The 19120-nt window shown below is 55.6% G+C and overlaps 1 protein-coding gene across 5 annotated transcripts in view; it reads right to left on the bottom strand.

Annotated features, from left to right (window-relative positions):
• The window catches only part of HTT (huntingtin), a 102042-nt gene that overhangs the window by 57261 nt on the left and 25661 nt on the right, over positions 1–19120 (bottom strand). Inside the window, exons 7-21 of one of the 5 annotated variants that reach the window (XM_036327544.1) lie at positions 17751–17892; positions 16878–17056; positions 15251–15455; positions 14217–14264; positions 12008–12088; positions 9338–9699; positions 8613–8748; positions 8262–8380; positions 7037–7148; positions 6678–6815; positions 5808–5966; positions 5623–5720; positions 2587–2726; positions 1353–1416; positions 1120–1220 (exon numbers count right to left, since the gene is read on the bottom strand). In XM_036327544.1, the coding sequence (XP_036183437.1) occupies positions 1120–1220; positions 1353–1416; positions 2587–2726; positions 5623–5720; positions 5808–5966; positions 6678–6815; positions 7037–7148; positions 8262–8380; positions 8613–8748; positions 9338–9699; positions 12008–12088; positions 14217–14264; positions 15251–15455; positions 16878–17056; positions 17751–17892 (2084 nt within the window). The remainder of the gene's footprint in view (positions 1–1119; positions 1221–1352; positions 1417–2586; positions 2727–5622; positions 5721–5807; positions 5967–6677; positions 6816–7036; positions 7149–8261; positions 8381–8612; positions 8749–9337; positions 9700–12007; positions 12089–14216; positions 14265–15250; positions 15456–16877; positions 17057–17750; positions 17893–19120) is intronic. The other 4 variants (XM_036327574.1, XM_036327555.1, XM_036327549.1 and 1 more) reach the window with 4 other exon arrangements.

Genomic DNA, 19120 nt, shown 5'->3' with positions numbered 1-19120 from the left:
CTGCGAGGCTGCCCCTCAAACCCAAGCGAGAGGCGCCAGGGCAGCAGCTCGCCTGTCGTTCGACCCTGTTGACAAAAACAGCCCAAGAGGCCACCCTCCGGAGGCAGGACGCAGGCTCCTGGCTGCCTGGCTGCGGTGGGAACGGGGAGCTTGCAAATGGGCACAAGGGGTCCTTGCAGGCCATGGAAATGTTCTACAACTGGACGGTGGTGATGGCTACGCAGTCCAAAAATGAGCTGAATATCTTTCCATTGTACACTTAAGATGCGTGTACTTCAAGGCATGTAAATTATACCTCAAAAAGCTATTAGAAAAAATTTAAGAACATCCCAAAGCTTGGCCTTAGTAACTCAACTTCCAAAAATTATGCAGAAACGTTTGTGTGGCGATGCTGGCTGGAAGGAACACTGCTCATTATTTAAACGGAAGACAGCTTCACCCTGGCTGGTGTCGCTCCGACACCAAAAGGTCACAGGTTCTGCTCCCCGTCAGGGCACACACCCGGGTCGTGGGTGTGATTACCGGTTGGGATTTAGGCAGGAGGCAACTGATTGCTGTTTCTTTCTCTCCCTCTCTCCCTTCCTCTCTCTAAACAAACGAACAAAAAAAATCAATTGAAAAGAGAAAGATAACTTTAATATCCAACTAAATAATATTTATATAAAGGCTTATCACAATCACATAGTAAAAACTGGCACCAGTTAAAATTTCTCTTCTAGAAGAGTATCTGATAACAGGAAATTGCTAATATTTAAGTGGAAATTACTAGATTACAAAGCTCTATATATTTTGTTCCAATTACAGAGCAAAATGTTAACAGCGATCATCTTTAAGTGGCAGAACTGATGGTGATTTTCACTTCCTTCCTAGCGCCATTCCCTATATTCAAAAATTCGGGAGTGCAACTTGGCCTCGGGGGTCAGTGTCCTGCTGTGCCGATGACATTTTGGGCTCGTGACAGTGAGTAACTTCTTTCCTGATAACTGAGGAGCAGCAGGAAGTGACTGCAAAAGATGCAGGAATACTGCCCTCCGGCCCAGAATGTTCCCCGGTCCCCTTCTCATAACATCGGTGCTTTCGCCAGAAAAGTAACCGAAGAGAAAAGACGCTGGCAAATACCTCACTAACGACGCAGCGGCAACGTGTCGCACTCTGGGGTCTTCATCCCCCAGCAAGTGGAGGACCACGCTGTGGAGCACCCGCTCTTGCAGCTTCAAAAGCTTTGAGAGAGAAAAGAGACCGGCTATGTCCCGAGGTTTCGGTCAGCGGCTGGGGAAGGCGGCGAGGAAGAGCTCGCGGTCAGCAGCTCAGCGCGCACCATGCACCCGCACTCCCCGCGGGACCGTGCTTACCCCTGTGTAATGGTGCGCCCCTCTGTGCAGGTGTTCTGCTTTTGCTTCCAAAAAGCTCACCAACCTGACGAAAGAGATGTTTCACGGTGAGCACCCATCCCTCCACAAGCACCTCTGGCGGCGGCGGCGGGACGCTGACAGGCCCACCGCGAGGGCAGGCCGCGGCGGCGGGGAGCCAGCAGCACCCACTAAATGGTGTCACATCCTCTCCTAATCCAGACGCCGCCCATCAGATGTGCTGAGAAAATGCTTCTCTTCAAAAGCAACACGAGCGTGCATTATTTTAAGACTCCAGGGCCTGCAGAGTTAGCTCAAATGTGAGGACTGTGGGCAGGGGCTGCACCTCCCGCTCACTGGCCGCGCCAGCAGGTGCTCACGCCCATGCTGTGGCCCCTCTGAGGGGTACAGGAGAGACACACCCTAATTCTCAGAAATGTTCTGAGGATGCAGCAAATGCCCGCAGAGGGTGGCCAGCACGCGCCTGGCACAGACCAGCCGTTCTCAACCTGTGGGTCGCGACCTCTTTGGCGGTCGAATGACCCTTTCACAGGGGTCACCTAAGACCATCCTGCATATCAGATATTTACATGACGATTCATAACAGTAGCAACATTACAGTTATGAAGTAGCAACAAAAATAATGTTATGGTTGGGTCACAACATGAGGAACTATATTTAAAGGGCCAGAAGGTTGAGAACCACTGCTCCAGACGGTGCTTAAAAAGTCCCTGGTAAGAAAAGAAACATTCTCTCTGGCAGAAAACCCACACTCCTCCAGGACGCGAGAAACTGCAGCCCATCTGATCAAGTTCACGCTCCACACCAAGCAGCCATACGACCCAAGTCTGGGGCAGTGGTGAGCACGCTCTATGGACCAGAACTGACACGGCTCTGGCGTGAAGTGACCCTTCCACTCCATCAGAGACCCCCGGCACTGCACTCGGCTGCGCGGAGGGTCTGAGCGGGGCCGAGTGCAGACGGAGCGAAGCACTGTCAGCTCTAAGCCCCTCGGTTTCTGCCGCACAGGTGACCGGCCTCGCTCACTGCCAGGGCTGACCTGGTGACTCTCCGAACCTAGGAGTTACCCCTGATGATTCTCACCACCCACTTCCCTGGTGACTTGACACCAGATTAGCTAGACACGCCACTATCTGGGGCTGGTAACCATCACCACCTGCACCAAAGGCACAGCCTTTGGATGTCCCGCGCCCTGCGAGGGGCCTGCTGCGCGCACCTGAAGTCCGTCTCTGCGAGTGTCTCCAGCAGCTCCGTCCTCACCAGCCAGTAGGAGCTGCTCCTCAGGCTCAGCACGTCGGTGATCAGCTGCAGCCCCAGGTCGCTGTAGCTGCTGCTACAGAGGCTCATGACACAGTGCTGGAAAGAAAGGCAGCGTGACAGCGTCAGAAGCTCCACACACTTGGACACTGGTCCACGTGCACATCACACGCACACACCAGTCCACACGCACATCACCCACACACACCGGTCCATGTGCACATCACTCGCACAAACTGGTCCACGTGCACATCACCTGCACACACACTGGCCCACGTGCACATCACAAACACACACACACACACACACACACACACACACACTGGTCCACGTGCACATCACTCACCCACACTGGTCCACATGCACATCACGCACACACACTGGTCCACGTGCACATCACCCACCCACACTGGTCCACATGCACATTACGCACACACACTTGTCCACGTGCACATCACTCACCCACACTGGTCCACGTGCACATCACTCCCCACACTGGTCCACATGCACATCACTCACTCACACTGGTCCACGTGCACATCACGCGCACACACTGGTCCACATGCATGTGCCAGGAGCCGGTCCATCTTTGCTGTTTCAAGGGACCTGGCATATATGGCATACTGTTCTTAAAATGTTTGCTAACCTTCTTGGCACTATGTGTTTTAACCAAGGTCTCCTCTCTGAGAAAGGTTGTTTCCCCAGGTAGGGATTTTTCCCTGAAGTCAGGGAGGGGATAAAACTCCTTAACTAAGTGCCAGGCGGGTAGTTAATCACTTTAACTATAAACAATCACGCTTAAGCTACATAATCTTTACTCCCTGGAATGGAGATAAGAAACGCCTTAACCTTTGTAATAGAGATTGATAGGATTGAATCAACTGGTATAAATACAGATGTAATAAGACAGCAAGACACAGAACTAAGAAAGACAGAACCTAGGCACAGAACCTACACAGAACGTTCTCTAGAGACAGAAGAACTTCGCTGGAGAGAGCATGGCAAAAGATCCTGGACAGAAACTGGCCTCAGAACCTAGAGACAGAACCTAGCGAGAGAACATGGCAAAAGATCCTGGACTGAACCTGACTATAGAACATGGCAAGAGAACCTGACTAGAACTTGGTGACTGAACAGGCTGGAGAACCTGGATGGAACCTGGCTGGAGAACCTAGCGAGGGAACATGGCTACAGAACCTGGCTGGAGAACCTGGAGAACCTAGCAAGAGAACATGGACACAGACCCTGGCAGGAGATCCTAAGCAGAACCTCTCTGGAGATCCAGACCAGAACTTGGCTGGAGATCCTGGCTGGAGATCCTGGCTAGGCTGCTGATCAACTGAACGCTGTCTCCGTTGTCATTCCTTCTTCGCCGACTCCGTCCACACCTTTGGGGACCCCTGGACCTGCTGGGGTTGGACCCCAGCATGCATGCACATCACTCACCCACACTGGTCCCCGTGCACATCACGCGCACACACTGGTCCCCATACACATCACGCACACACACTGGTCCACGTGCACATCACGCACACACACTGGTCCACGTGCACATCACGCACACACACTGGTCCACGTGCACATCACTCACACACACTGGTCCACGTGCACATCACGCACACACACTGGTCCACGTGCACATCACTCACCCACACTGGTCCACGTGCACATCACTCACCCACACTGGTCCACGTGCACATCACGCACACACACTGGTCCACGTGCACATCACCTGCACACACACTGGTCCACGTGCACATCACGCACACACACTGGTCCACGTGCACATCACTCACCCACACTGGTCCACGTGCACATCACTCACCCTCACTGGTCCACGTGCACATCACTCACCCACACTGGTCCACGTGCACATCACTCACCCACACTGGTCCACGTGCACATCACGCACACACACTGGACCACATGCACATCACTCACCCATACTGGTCCACGTGCACATCACGCACACACACTGGACCACATGCACATCACTCACCCATACTGGTCCACGTGCACATCACGCACACACACTGGTCCCGTGCACATCACGCGCACACACTCGTCCATGTGCACATCACGTGCACACACTGGTCCCCGTGCACATCACTCACCCATGCTGGTCCATGTGCACATCACGCGCACACACTGGTCCACGTGCACATCACTCACACACGTGTCCATGTGCAACTCACTTGCACACAATGGTCCATGTGCACTCACACGCATACTGGTCCATGTGCACCTCAGTCGCACACACTCGTCACGTGCACCTCAGTCGCACACAATGGTCCACGTGCTCAGAGACATTGGCGACATATGCTTTACTTCAGCAAACTTGCATTTCGAAGTGTGTCCCTGTCACATAACTTAGTTTTCCTTTTCCTCCCATTTCTGCCTCGGTCACGGCCTCTCCTCCCAGACACCCATGCTGTGAACACGCATCAGCAGTACGAGGGAATGGCACCATCACCCGCCACTTCCCACACATCTGAGACCCAGGGCCAGCCCCGCCCCTCGCGCTTCCCGATGTCACTGCGTACCCCACAGTGCGGCTGGTGACGGGCGGGGGTGACTATGAATCAGGGCGGAAAGGCTGCACAGCTGCCAGGCCAAGGACGGGGCCTGCCACTTGTCACGGACACAGGTGACTAACGGCCTCCAGCCTCACTCTAACTGTGTGTCCGACGGCCTCAATGAGTTGTCATTTTTAACTCAACAGCTGTGACACTTATGTGAGCGAGATCTTTTTCTAAACACGCTCTTAGGAAAAAGGTATATTTCAAACCAGCAACCCCATGAGAACATTCTGAGAATCAAAACTTTTAAAACAGTCCATTAAACCGTAAGTTTATCGGCAATGGTTTATCCCTAAAGCAAAGTGATGGATACACAGACGTTTATTCTTGTTTGCAACATTGCATGTCTGGACACGTGCAATCTTAACTGTACTAACGGTAAGGTTCCCACACGCACAGGGGTCCACAGCGCTCACCCGCACAGCTGTACACGCCAACTTGCAAGTAACAGATGACTCATCCTTCAGCGTTTTCCGCAGCAAAGGAACGCAGCCCACCAGAGAAAACGTGTTTCCTGAACAGAGCAAGCCACAAATGCCTGCGTGTGAACTTGAACTTGGCAATGACACCCAGAGGGCAACCCTCAGAAACTGGCCGCTACCTGTGCGAGCTCGAACGGAGCCCAGCCAGTCCCCCACCTGGAAGCGGGACCTGCTGAGGATGGAGCAGATGAGAGTCCCACAGAGGATGGCCGTGGCTCCGCGGACCTGCGGATCTCCGTGATCGATGTAGCTGAGGACGTCTGAGACATACTGTTCCTCTGCGGGGACAAATGCCAGCCACCGTGAAAGTCCACTTCAACTTTCCAGGAAAGACAACAAGGGGCGGGCGACCCACCCAGACAAGGCCTGACGAGGGTAGCATGCGGGCAGCGTGTTTAGGCTTGAAAATTCTACATTCAAGGTAGCAGTCAACACAACCGGTTAGAATTCCAGGTTGTCAGCCAATAAGCAAAATTCTAATTTTTTCCTTCATGAAAGGTGAGAAAAACTCAAACGAGTCCACAGTTACCTCACATGAATTCAAAGGCACAGGCCTGCCCCCGCGCCCAGAGCGAGCAAGGGAAGCGAGAGGAGAGCGTCAGAGGGCACTCTTCCCACCATCACTCCGTAACGAGTACGTCCCGGAGCGTGCGCGGGACCGGGTCAGCGGGGCCTCGGCCGCTCTCAGCCCGCATGTCTGAGTGTGCTATAAATTCTGATTACATACTAATCTGGGCTTTCGGTAAAAATCTACATCATCAACTAGATCGTATGCTCCCAGAACCCTGCTGTGCTGCTGTGTGCATTCCCACTGAGCGCCGCGAGGAAGGCTCTGAGCCTGCGGTGTGTGCTGAGTGGGCAGCCCCTCACGGACGGAAGCCCGCGAATGCAAGAAACCCGCTGTCCTGCCCTAAAGCAGTCGGGGCGGGAAGCCGTCTTCCAGGGAACGGCGGGCGCGGGCGGAGGCCGGCCGGCGGAGGGCACCATACCCGGACACTCGGCGGCGTCCAGGGGGGCTGTGTACAGCTTGCTGAAGAAGGACTCCGGGCACAGGGCCACCGCGGCGCCGACACAGCTGAGCGCCAGCGCCTTCACGCTGACACGCACATCCCTGTCGGGAACCAAGGCTGCAAAGGAACCACCTGGGTGTCACCTTCAGCTTCAAAGCAGCAAACACTTAGTTTCCAAAAAAGCCAAGACTAGATCCCCTGAAACAGCCGCCGCCCCTCCCAGCAATCAGTACAACCTCCGCTCACGCTCACCAGCCTCGGCTAACCGCCAGCCCGGCAGCGGCGCCAGGCTGCTGAAACCCGGGCTTCCCCGCGTCTCTCCCCAGCCGCCCCCTTACCGTTTCTCTCCCCCGTGAGCAGAAACGAAGCAGACAAGAGGCGGACACAATGGGTGAGGGGCGCAGAGTCGTCGTCGTCAGGCTGCCCGATGTCCCCTCTGATGCGGCAGGGCTGGAACAGAGAAACCGACACTTGCTTGTCTGACAACAGCACACGCTCGTCCCCTCGCTCACTCAGCCTGGCTCCCGCGCGGCAGCGGGCGGCGCTGGGGCACAGGTGCTGCCTCACCGGCCACGGGCGAGAGGCAGGAAACATCAGGGCTGCGTGGGCTGCGGCAGGGACGACTCAGAGCGCAGAGGGCACACCGGTAGGGGCTGCTAGGGAAGCCACCGGCTATGGGCAGGGCGGCCCCGGAGCTGGGAAAAGCCCGAGGCGCAGCGGGAGGAGCCTGTGTGGGGATCTAAAGCCACGACGGAGGCTGCAAGAGGGACTGAGCGCCTCTGTGGCTGAGCACCCACGAGTTCTTGCCCTCAAGGCATTTAAACGAACTGGGAGGACAGGCAGTTCCTCAGGAAACGAAGTTAGAATGACCACCTGACCCAGCCATTCCACCAGGAACTGAAAGAGGGCCTCGAGGAGACACCTGCACACCGTGACCACGGCCCGCTGTTCCCAAAGGCCAGCCGGGAGAAGAAGACAAAATGTGACGGCACATAGAACAGAATGTTAGCTCATGTTTAAAATGAAAGGCAGGAGAGTCTGACACCTGCTACAGCATGGATGGCCTTGAGGACAGGATGCTCAGTGACGTGCGTGAGTCACACAGAAGGGCAATGCTGTAGGGTCCCACTTATGTGAGGCCCCGGGAAGCGTCAATCCAGAGCGCGCACGCAGAACGGAGGCCCCGGGCTGAGGAGGGAGGACTGGGGCTGCAGTGTCCGGGGACAGAGCTTCCGCCTGGGAAGGCAGGGGGCTGGGAGACGGATGTGGTGACAGTCAACAACGTGAATGCATTTAAGCCACTGAACTGGCAAGTTTTAAGGTCCGGGTATTCTACCACAATAAACAGACCCACAGATCAAAGGGACCAACGCAAGAAACACTGACAGCCCTGCAGGTGGTCCAGTGAATGGTCCCAGGAGGCGGGGAGGTAGACAGGCCAGTGGGAGGGCTCCAGGGAGGAGGCCTCGGCGGTTCTCCAGGACGGCTGGGGTTGGGGGGTGGGGGTGGGGCAGCACGCGACAGACAGCCCAGGGACCACTCTCCTGCGCCTGAGCCTCTCACCTTGTTGTCCTGATCCCCTGGGTCGGCGGCGTCCTCTCTGGACACACCCCTGTCCACACTGCTGTCCGAGGGCTGCCTGCTGTGGCCCATGCTTTTCAGTAAATGTGCTTGCTGAAGGGCTTCCAAAACATAGAAGCAGGGTCAGTGACAAACCTCGCATTACACGCGCACGCGCACGCACACGTTCAGAGTCAGCGTGAACGGAAGCGTTAGGTCAAGGAAAAGGGCGATGGTCCTTCGACGTTCCTCCTCACCCACAACCCAGAAAACAGACACCCCGGGACTTCTTCCTGGGCACAAAGACAAACGAAGGTGGCGGGGCTGCCCCGGCACACGCTGGAGCCCACATACCTGCGGATGCAGCTGCAAAGGCGACGGCGTCCTCGGGAAGGCCCGTGGGCTCCTCCTCCTCCGTCTCCTCTTCCTCCTCCTCCTCCGGCGGTGGGAGCTGCATCCCCGGGTCCTGGCTGTCGGCACCGTCTAACACCTGGACGGTGCAAAGGGGCTGTGAGGCTCTGAACTAACTTCCCAAGGGCAAAGGCGAAAACCACACGGCGATGGGCCGCCCCACAGCCACAGAGGCCGTCCTCCAATGCACACAGAGGCATGCGCCCAAACTGCCCAGAGCTTGCAGATCACGGCACCACGCGCTCTAAAAAGCTTAAACTCTAGAAATTCCAGTCTGGAAATCTCTATTTTTTAAAAAGATTTTTACCCGAGGAGGATATTTTTTTCCCATTGAATTTTTTTAGCAAGAGGGTGGAAGGGAAGGGGGCAGAGGGAGAGGGGGAGAGAGAGAGAGAGAGAGAGAGAGACAGAGAGAGACAGAGACAGAGAGACAGAGACATCGATGCGAGAGATTTTAGCAGAGTCCATATCAACTAATCTAACTCTGCCCTCATTCAACACAAGACGCTGGGCCACTCCCGCAGCGAAGGTCTCAGAAGGGGCTGAGCGCTCCGTCTGGGGCTGAGCTGGTGCCTCTGCACTGTCAGTGGGTCGGACGGGATGAGGGTCCAGGTCTGGGCCTCCTGGGCGGCCCCTATGCAGACACCAGGCGCACCCTCCCCACTTACGATTTCGGAGCTGTCTGAAGGGGTCACGGCTGAGTCGGGCCCCTCGGTGGTGGTCTGAGAGCTGTCACTGAGCGGGGAGGAGGCCTGGGTCCCATCGTTCAGGTCCATGGCTGGGTCGGACGGGACCGTGCTGATCTGGCTGGAGCTGTGGCTTAAGATGTCCTCCTCGTCCCCGTCAGTGGCCGCACTCGCCAAGTCGCAGCCGGTCAGATCCACCGAGTCCGGCTGTAGCGTGTGCTGCGACCGGGGCTGCTCGGTGATGATGTCATGACCCGTGGAGTCAGCCGCGGAGCTGACAGAGCCCGGAGTGGAGACCCCGGAAGAGGCAGCCAGCTCCCCACAGATCTCGCCCTTGACTGAGGCTGAAGACAAAGGGCCAGGAAAAACATCCGCTAGGGATCAAATGCTTGCAAATACCTTCAAACTCACTGTCACTATTTTAACAGCAAAAATCCTCAAATACAGTGAAATGAACTAGAATATTTCAAAAGCAAGACAACAGTGCATCCTTTAAACATGATCACAACTGCAGCCCACTGTTACTGCCCTTTCACCATGTTTCCGCATCGGATTAAAGAGGCTGGGTCAGCCCTACCTGGTGTGGCTCAGTGGATAGAGTGTCGGCCTGCAGACTGAAGGGTCCCAGGTTTGATTCCGGTCAAGGGCTCATGCCTGGGTTGCGGGCACATCCCCAGTAGGGGGCATGCAGGAGGCAGCCACTCCATGATTCTCTCTCATCACTGATGTTTCTCTTTCTCTTTCCCTCTCCCTTCCTCTCTGAACTCAATAAACATTTTTTTTTTTAATTTTTTAAAGGGCTCGGGTCAGCAGCAGACGCCTGTTACATCTGCAACGTTCCCACAGGCATTTGTCTCACTGCAGCTCAGCTGCGGCAGCAGCGCCGGCGGCACTTCAAGTCCTCTGCAGCTACTGGGCCTTGCGGGGAGTACGCGGGCAGCTCCGCAGCTGCTGGGCCTTGCGGGGAGTACGCGGGCAGCTCCCGCAGCTGCTGGGCCTTGCGGGGAGTACGCGGGCAGCTCCCGCAGCTGCTGGGCCTTGCGGGGAGTACGCGGGCAGCTCCCGCAGCTGCTGGGCCTTGCGGGGAGTATGCGGGCAGCTCCGCAGCTGCTGGGCCTTGCGGGGAGTACGCGGGCAGCTCCGCAGCTGCTGGGCCTTGCGGGGAGTACGCGGGCAGCTCCGCAGCTGCTGGGCCTTGCGGGGAGTACGCGGGCAGCTCCCGCAGCTGCTGGGCCTTGCGGGGAGTACGCGGGCAGCTCCCGCAGCTGCTGGGCCTTGCGGGGAGTACGCGGGCAGCTCCGCAGCTGCTGGGCCTTGCGGGGAGTACGCGGGCAGCTCCGCAGCTGCTGGGCCTTGCGGGGAGTATGCGGGCAGCTCCGCAGCTGCTGGGCCTTGCGGGGAGTACGCGGGCAGCTCCCGCAGCTGCTGGGCCTTGCGGGAGTACGCGGGCAGCTCCGCAGCTGCTGGGCCTTGCGGGGAGTACGCGGGCAGCTCCCGCAGCTGCTGGGCCTTGCGGGGAGTACGCGGGCAGCTCCCGCAGCTGCTGGGCCTTGCGGGGAGTACGCGGGCAGCTCCCGCAGCTGCTGGGCCTTGCGGGGAGTACGCGGGCAGCTCCCGCAGCTGCTGGGCCTTGCGGGGAGTATGCGGGCAGCTCCGCAGCTGCTGGGCTTTGCGGGGAGTATGTGGGCAGCTCCCGCAGCTGCTGGGCCTTGCGGGGAGTATGTGGGCAGCTCCGCAACTGCTGGGCCTTGCGGGGAGTGTGGGCAGCTCCCGCAGCTGCTGGGCAGAGCCACGCTCACAGGCACTCTGGGCAAGCAGTGCTCAGAAGCAACGAGGGTAAATTCACCATCGCTTCGAGGTAGCCTTTCCTCCTTCTCAGACCCTGTTCCAGATCCCAACGCTGCGCCTACTCTCCTGCAGCACAGATGTGCACAGTTTCCTGGTTTATTCTTCACTCCCATAAACAACGACAACCCCACCTAAAACCACGCCAGGAAGCTCTCACCACCCTGCTAGCAGTGGCCACTCCTGGAAGCCCGTGGGTCAGCGAGCACTTGAGCTGTATTATTGTAGCTGTAATTTTACTTTAGCTTTATTTTCGTAATTAGAACACTGATTTCTACTTTGTAAAATAAATGAATACATAATCACCATTGGGATGATTCAGATTTTCCTTCCCAAATAAGTTACCTAAAAACATTCTTTCAAATAGAATTATACAACTCAAATCACTCTCGTTTAATCCAATTATTAGTATCTTAGTCAATACTCATCCTTTAAAAGGTGAATAAAGAATCTCATACCTCATTAGATAACTATCTGTGAACAAATGTAGAATTCTTCTTAAATCATCCGTAGACGATTTTTAATCCCTTTCCCCTCACAACCCACGCGGCTCACTGCTACCCACCCCCCTCAGAAACTGGCGCTCAGGAATGTGGGCCTAGTAGTAAAGCTGCCGGCACCAAGGGAAACAACAGTGTCGGATGCAAGGAGACACACACGTTCCAAAGGGACCTATGAAAGGCCTGAATGCTCCACCACGAGCAGCTGGCTCCACCACTGCCCCGGAGCAGGGGGTGGTGAGGCGGGGAGGAGGGCAGGGGCAGGAGGGAGGTGGCCCCCACGTCACCCCGTCACCCCAAGAGCTACCTGCGAAGGCCGGGCTGCTGCCCTCCGACCGGGACTCGGAGTCCTCCTCCAAGGCCGCCGCTTCCCCCAGGAGCACCTTCCCTAGGAGAGAGGCAGCGCCTTGAGCTGGGAAGGAGGACTCCGCAGCGCAGGCAGCGCACCCCGTGCGGCCTGTCACTATGTGTAAGGGCGCTCTGCCCGGAGCGCTGAACACAGAGCACAGATTCGTGGGGGGCACTAAGACCATCAGCACGTCCACACGGAAAACCCTGGAAAGCATGGCTCTCAGACGGTGCTGCACCGCGCTTGAACAACTACAAATACTTATTGGCACATGTGACAGTATCACATGACTTCTATTACTATTTAACCTAAAGACGGCAAGTTATGGCGAGAACTACTTCTATCAGCCCTTCTATTATTCCTGTCGCATCTCCAATGGCATATCAGAATTTACACATAAAACGTCTACTCCTAAAGGCCACTTTTATTATCTTTTAATTTGCTAGATTCTAAGGTTAATCATAACTCAAGCACTGTACAATCTAGGAGGTTGAAATAATATTTCATCTTTTGCAAAGTTCAAAAAATACATTTTACAGTTTATAGTTTCCAGGCTACATTCACATAAAAAGAAAACGAATGTTTGAATGTGACTTAACTGGACCCATTAAATCTTATGGTTACATTACATATAAGTGTCATTAAATGGCAGTAACAAAACAATTATTGGCAACTTCTAATTTCACTGCTCTTTAAAGAACAGGTCACAGGTGCGACGACTTCCCAAATTTACACTGATGTGACACTAAGGCAAAGCAGAAAACAACAAAGGAGACCCCACATGGAGGTGACACGGGCCAGCGAGCGGCGGGCCTCCTGCATATGGGGTGCTGTAGCCCAGGCCAGGCGGTGGACCTGGAGAAAGGCCTGGGCCCCGTGCTCAGGTGCTGAAGAAAGCAGTCTGTCCCCAGAAGCCCTCCCCAGGGGAGCCAGGGCCCTGCCGGGCCACACACACCCCAGCCTCACCTGACCCTACATCCAAAACAAACCTGCCGCTGTCTCTCCTCTATACCAGCAGGTGTCATTTGAAAAGAGAATTCTGAGCCTGCAACAAAGAAGTTAGAAACTACAGCTCTGACGGAAAAAACAACCAAAACAGAAAACGCTGGAAAAGCAAAGAAGAACCTGAGGACCTGCCCGAGGCTCTTCTAAAACAAGCCGCTCCTCGCGTGGGCTCGCGCCTGCCCACCATCGCTGGCGCGCGGCTGAGCCCAGCGCAGCATCACAGGAACACCCGCGGCCCGGGACCTCCCGACTCCAGGAGAGAGACCGACTCACTCCCCTAGCAGCCGCAGCTGTGAACAATCTTAGTGTTCACCAAAATCTCCGAGTCCATGCAGTGGCCCACGCTGTGACGGCCAATAAGAGCTTCCGAGTCCATCTAGGAAATGTTTTAACTTAGCCACGGCTACACATTATTCCTGCAAAGACGGCATTCAACTGCCAGTAACATTAGCATCGGGCTCTCAAATACACACAAAACTCATGACACAAAACAATTAGTATGTTGTATGCCAATTATACCTCAATTAAAAAAAAGAATTAGTCTTTTAAGATTTCAAAATAAAAAATGGCAGCAATTACTTCCTATAGAAATCTAGACTGGAAAAGAAAATAAACGCTGTTGCAAAGTGATAGTATGTACCCAAACTGTCAGATTTTATTAGAAACACTTTGATCAAACAAAAATAATTAATTGTATCAGAACACTTTGGCCTGTGCAACGCCAAATATGGCTGGAATACCCCAGGCCCCAATTAACTAATTAGCCAATGGTTATTTCTGACTAATAACAAAACCGGCTGAGAAGACAGCTCACCTCAGTAAACATAACGCGCTGCGCTGCGCACAGCAGCAGGCAAAGCAGGCAAAGCAGGCCGCCTGCTCAGGAATGAGTCTGACTGGAAGGCGGCCGCGCCCTTAGCTCAGGACGCCACAGGCAGGCGGCAGAGGACACAGGAAGGCACCAGGGCTGAAACGGGAACCCGGGCCTTTACAGAAAGCCTGCCCAGCCCTGACCCAAAGCCGGCAAGTTTACGACAGCAATTCTGACCGTGGCAGTGTGGAAGCAGCACCTGCCAGGCCCGACCCAGCAGCATGCACCCACAGGCAAGGCATCGGAACAGAGACAACCAGCAAGACCCAGACTGATTTCTGAAATAATCACCTTTTTGTTTTCTGGAAAGGACAGGGCTGCATGAAGAACCCCCTCCGGCTGCAAATCACAAAAGAACGACAGATGAAAGTAAGGCAGCGAGCTGTTGAAATTCAGAAGGAATTCAAATGTTTTCAAAAAGCATGATTCAACTGTAAAGCCAGAGAATATAAGAACGTATTTCCAAAAGGCAGTGCTCCGCTGTAATTTTGACATGAACATTACATTACCACGCAAATATACATACAGTTCAGGCCTAAAATGTCAAGAGTGCATATACACTACATGTAAAAAGCCAAATTAAAACCATCAGAAATCTCAGGTTATCTGGTCAACTAATAGGCAAATATAAATTTTCGTTAGGAACCACCATTAGAAATGAGTATTTTGGCGATTATTTGTAAGGCGTGCATTCCGTAGAGAAAAGGTTCTCCAGTACAAGGACAAGGAACAGGCACATGACCATCCTCTGCTCCCGGCACACGCATGCGCACGCACACGCAATGCACTACATGGACCGCACACCACAAGGCCGAGGAGAGGCCGGGAGAGAGGGAAGCCCCCAGGTGCAACCCAAGGCTCCCGTCTACCCCAGCTCCTAAGGGCGTCTCCATGTCAGGCAGGGCCACTGCTGCAGGAACACCAGGGGGCAGGGGGCAGGGGCAGCAGCACCGGGTGGCTCAGGGCCCCCCAGAGCAAGCACAGTGGGAGCAGAGACAGGCAGGCGAGGAGAGCTTTTATAAAGTCGGTGAGGACAGCAAATAGAGACCCAGAGGGCAGCAGGAACAAAGCCCTGGGGACCCAAGACCCATCTCCAGCAAAGTGACAGATGACAGGCCCTGGAAACCTCTCCGCGTCATGTTTACTCTAAGACGGACGAGACGCCACCTGGAGGCAGCAGCGCAGACAGAGCGACCCCATCTTGCCCCTCCCCTTCCCACACATCAGTTCCCTGTGCAGAGGGCACCCGCACCTTGTTGAAAATCTGGTGAGGAGCTGAGGCATCGCTGCCCTGGCCCAGACCCAACAGTGGGGTGAGCACTCACCTATCAGCTCCACGATGCTCCCGCTGCGGCTGCGGCTGCCGGGCTCCCGGCGGGGCGCGCTGAGCTGCGCCAGGCCGCCCGGCGTGGTCAGGGCGCGCAGCAGCTCGGGGGGCGGGGTCCGGAGCAGCTGCTGCAGGAGCTCCAGCGCCCCGGTCACCACGTTGTGGTCCGGGTGCTGGGCGTAATGCAAGGTCAGCTCGTAAACCTGGAGGCGAAGACGGGCGGCTGTCACGGTGTTCCCACGGGCCCTGGTGTCCCTTCCTGTCTGACGGCTTATGCTGGAGACGGGGGCCTTCATTTCTGCCCCTAAAACTCTGTCACGTCCACCAGTGCGCTCAGCAGCTGCCAAGTGGCCTTCTGAATCCCCAAGAGACTTGTCACCAATTCCCTAAGGGAAGCGGAGCCCGTGCCCAGGAGCAGACGAAGGTGTCCGCCTCGCGGGCTGGCCAGGGATGGGGAGCACGCTCCGGGGGCAGTGAGCAGGACTGACACCCTCCCTAAGCAAGGACCTCGGTCAGGAGAGCCCCCCAGAAAAAGCTGACGGAGCTTGTGAAGGCCTCAAGACAACTTTTCTCAGTGCTTCTCATGCGACCTATCACGTTCCATGAACATGATGAATGTATTCTTCATTAGAGTTGCCAAATAAAATACAGAGCACCCAGTTAAGTTTGAATTTCAGATAAACTAATAACTTTGTAGTATGGTTGTGTGATTTCAGACAGACTTACACCACACAATTATTCGCAATTTATCTAAAGTTCAAAATTAACTGGCAGTCTTTTTACTTGCCAAGTGGGCAGCCTGCCCTTTAACATCCTAACAGTAAAACATACGTTCAAAAAAGACAGAAGCACAAGAGGGCACAAGCTAAAAGGCTCCAGAGGCAGTGACACTGAACCGCTGGCTCTGGTTCTTCTGGGGGGCCCTCCATCACTCTGGGTCGCAGGTCTGCAAACTGCAGTCCCCAGGCAACCCGCCCGCCACCTCTCCGCATGCGGCCTTCATGGACACGCCGTGTCTGCGGCATCTGCAGCTGCCTCCGTGCTGCGGCCGTCAGGGAGCAGCTGGCCCGTCAGAGAAGGCGTGCGCCCCTGCACGAGGGAGTCTACCGCCTCTGAACAAACTACCTCGTTAAAGGAGGACTCAGCAGCCCACCGCACCCACCCCGCCTGCCCTCCCGAACGCTGTCAGCGACATCACTGCTTCGTATTATTAGGGTTCACAATGTGTCACTATTTAAATCATGTGCTTTGCCTAAACTTCAGTCAAAAACCGAATTTTAAAAAGTACACGTCTTACCATGTTTACAAACAGGACTGAGGGAGCTGGATAAATGTTTACAGAACAGATAAACACGCTTCATGGCCTGGTTTAGGAACAGGGTCCCAGTGCTCTGTGCCAAGCTGGGCTAGGAGGGCCCATGTGCCACGCTGTAACCTTGGGAGAGACGACCTGCATTTCCCTCTGAGGTCACAGGGCTGGGGGCCGTGACCTCGGACCTGAACCAGGGGTCCGGCTCCGGAGCCTGTGCTCTGAACCTCGGCTGTGCCGCTCCCCTTCCCCGTGAGCCGACTCGCTGGGTGTCAGTCATGGCTGTGTCTGCACCAGAGTGAACCAGGGCTCCTACCTGCACCAGCTGCTCTGTCGAGGGGGAGACGTCCATTTCCTTTCGTGTCACCCCAAAGCTGCCTTTCAGGCTGGTGTCCTGGACCTGCTGCTGCAGCAAGGGCACCAAGTACCTCAGTGTGAGCAGCGCTCCCAGGACCAGCAGCGACGGGTGCTCACCCTCCACGGGAACCAGCAGCCCTAGAAGGCAGCACAGCTCTGCATCTGGCTCCTGCTGGGACTCTGGCCTCTGTGGGTGCAGAGTCCCCAGCAGAGCCCTCTCTGAGCTGGCGGGGCGGACAGCAAAGGCAGAGACGTTGCCATGAAAGCACACGTGTGCATCGCATCCCGGGGCGAGATCCAGGGGGGCTTCACAGGGAGACTCAGCACCTGGGCTGAGCAAGCAAGGCCCTCACACTGAGTCTGCCGCATGTGGGCATCGGGCGTCCTTGCATACAAATGCCCACGTGCCGCCTGCATTTGCTGGTGCTTTCAGTTCCACGTGTGCAGGAGAGGCCGTGGGCAGCCACGCCGCACAGAGAACCGGGCCGGAGGTGCAGCTTCAGGCCGTGGGGACGCCCTGCACTCAGGGCCACCCCGGCAGCTGGGAAGCCTGGCTGCACGAGGGTGGGCCCAGGAAGGCGGTGGGTGGCACACAGCCTGTGCCCTGCCCGGCTGGCGGGCCTGGGGCGCCTGGGCAGCTGCCGGGAAGCAGCCTTTCCCGCCCCTCACCCGACCCCCCGCGGGCTCGCAGCCCCGACCGAGCTCCCACTGCCCAGTCAGCAGGGCCCCAGGGGCTGCCCACAGGCCGAGGGATGGCCTGATCTCAAAGGTCTGTCACTAGCAGAGGCCGGAGACCCACCATCCCGGGGACGCCGCCAGGCCGGCGTCTCACCTAGGAGCACGCTGAGCAGCCAGCTGTAGAAGTACTGCGTCCTCCGGGAGTGCTGGCAGATGCTCACCACGCAGGCCGCCGCCGTCCGCCGCGTGGTCGGGGAGCTGGACTTCAGGTTCGTGATGAAAGCCTTCAGCAAAACCTGTGGCCACGAGCACCCATGGAGAGAAGAGGACGGCCCATGAGGCTTACTGTGCCTTTCATAAACCTAATTCACTCCAAATCCTCGCAGAGCTGTCATCAACCACCCGAGACTCTCCCAGGCTGAACAGAAGCACCCAATTTGGGGAACCCCAGAGCAGCGCGACACAGGGACCGTCTAGCTCCTGCCGCCGAGGGCCAGCAGAGACCTGGAGGTGGCAGCCCTAGCTCCGGAGAAGCTGTACCCACAGTATTTGAGGACGGGGTCAAGACTGACACCGTGTAACATAAATGCGGTAAAAAAAAAAAAAAAATCGACAAATCACAAGGCCAAAGAGAAAAGAGCGTAGCCAGCTACAGCCACGTCGGGCCCAAGAGACGGCTCGTACACGTGCCGCCTGCGACGGTCACTAAGAGGCGCCCTTGGGCCTGGAGCACGGACAAGCAGACTGGACTGTTGCCGGGAGCCGGTCCATCCTTGCTGTTTCAAGGGACCTGGCATATATGGCATACTGTTCTTAATATGTTTGCTCACCTTCTTGGCACTATGTGTTTTAACCAAGGTCACCTCTCTGAGAAAGGTTGTTTCCCCAGGTAGGGATTTTCCCCTGAAGTTAGGGAGGGAATAAAACCCCTTAACTAAGTGCCAGGCGGGTAATTAATCACTTTAACTACGAACAATCATGCTTAAGCTACATAATCTTTACTCCCTGGAATGGAGATAAGAAACGCCCTAACCTTTGGAATAGAGATTGATAGGATTGAATCAACTGGTATAAATACAGATGTAACAAGACAGCAATACACAGAACTTAGAAGACAGAACTTAGAAGACAGAACTTAGAAGACAGAACCTACACAGAACCTAGAGACAGAGGAACTTCGCTGGAGAGAACATGGCAAAAGATCCTGGACAGAAACTGGCCACAGAACCTGGAGACAGAACTTAGCGAGAGAACCTGGCTGAAGAACCTAGAGACAGAACCTGGCTACAGAACCTGGATAGAACATGGCAAGAGAACCTGACTAGAACCTGGTGACTGAACCTGGCTGGAGAACCTGGACAGAACCTGGCAGGAGAACCTAGCGAGAGAACATGGCTAGAGAACATGGACACAGAACCTGGCTGGAGATCCTAACCAGAACCTCTCTGGAGATCCAGACCAGAACTTGGCTGGAGATCCTGGCTAGGCTGCTGATCAACTGAACGCTATCTCCGTGTCATTCCT

Source organism: Myotis myotis, unplaced genomic scaffold, assembly GCF_014108235.1.
Source record: "Myotis myotis isolate mMyoMyo1 unplaced genomic scaffold, mMyoMyo1.p scaffold_m19_p_1, whole genome shotgun sequence".
Classification (NCBI taxonomy): Eukaryota; Metazoa; Chordata; class Mammalia; order Chiroptera; family Vespertilionidae; genus Myotis; species Myotis myotis.
This window is presented reverse-complemented; position numbering and strand designations above follow the sequence as displayed.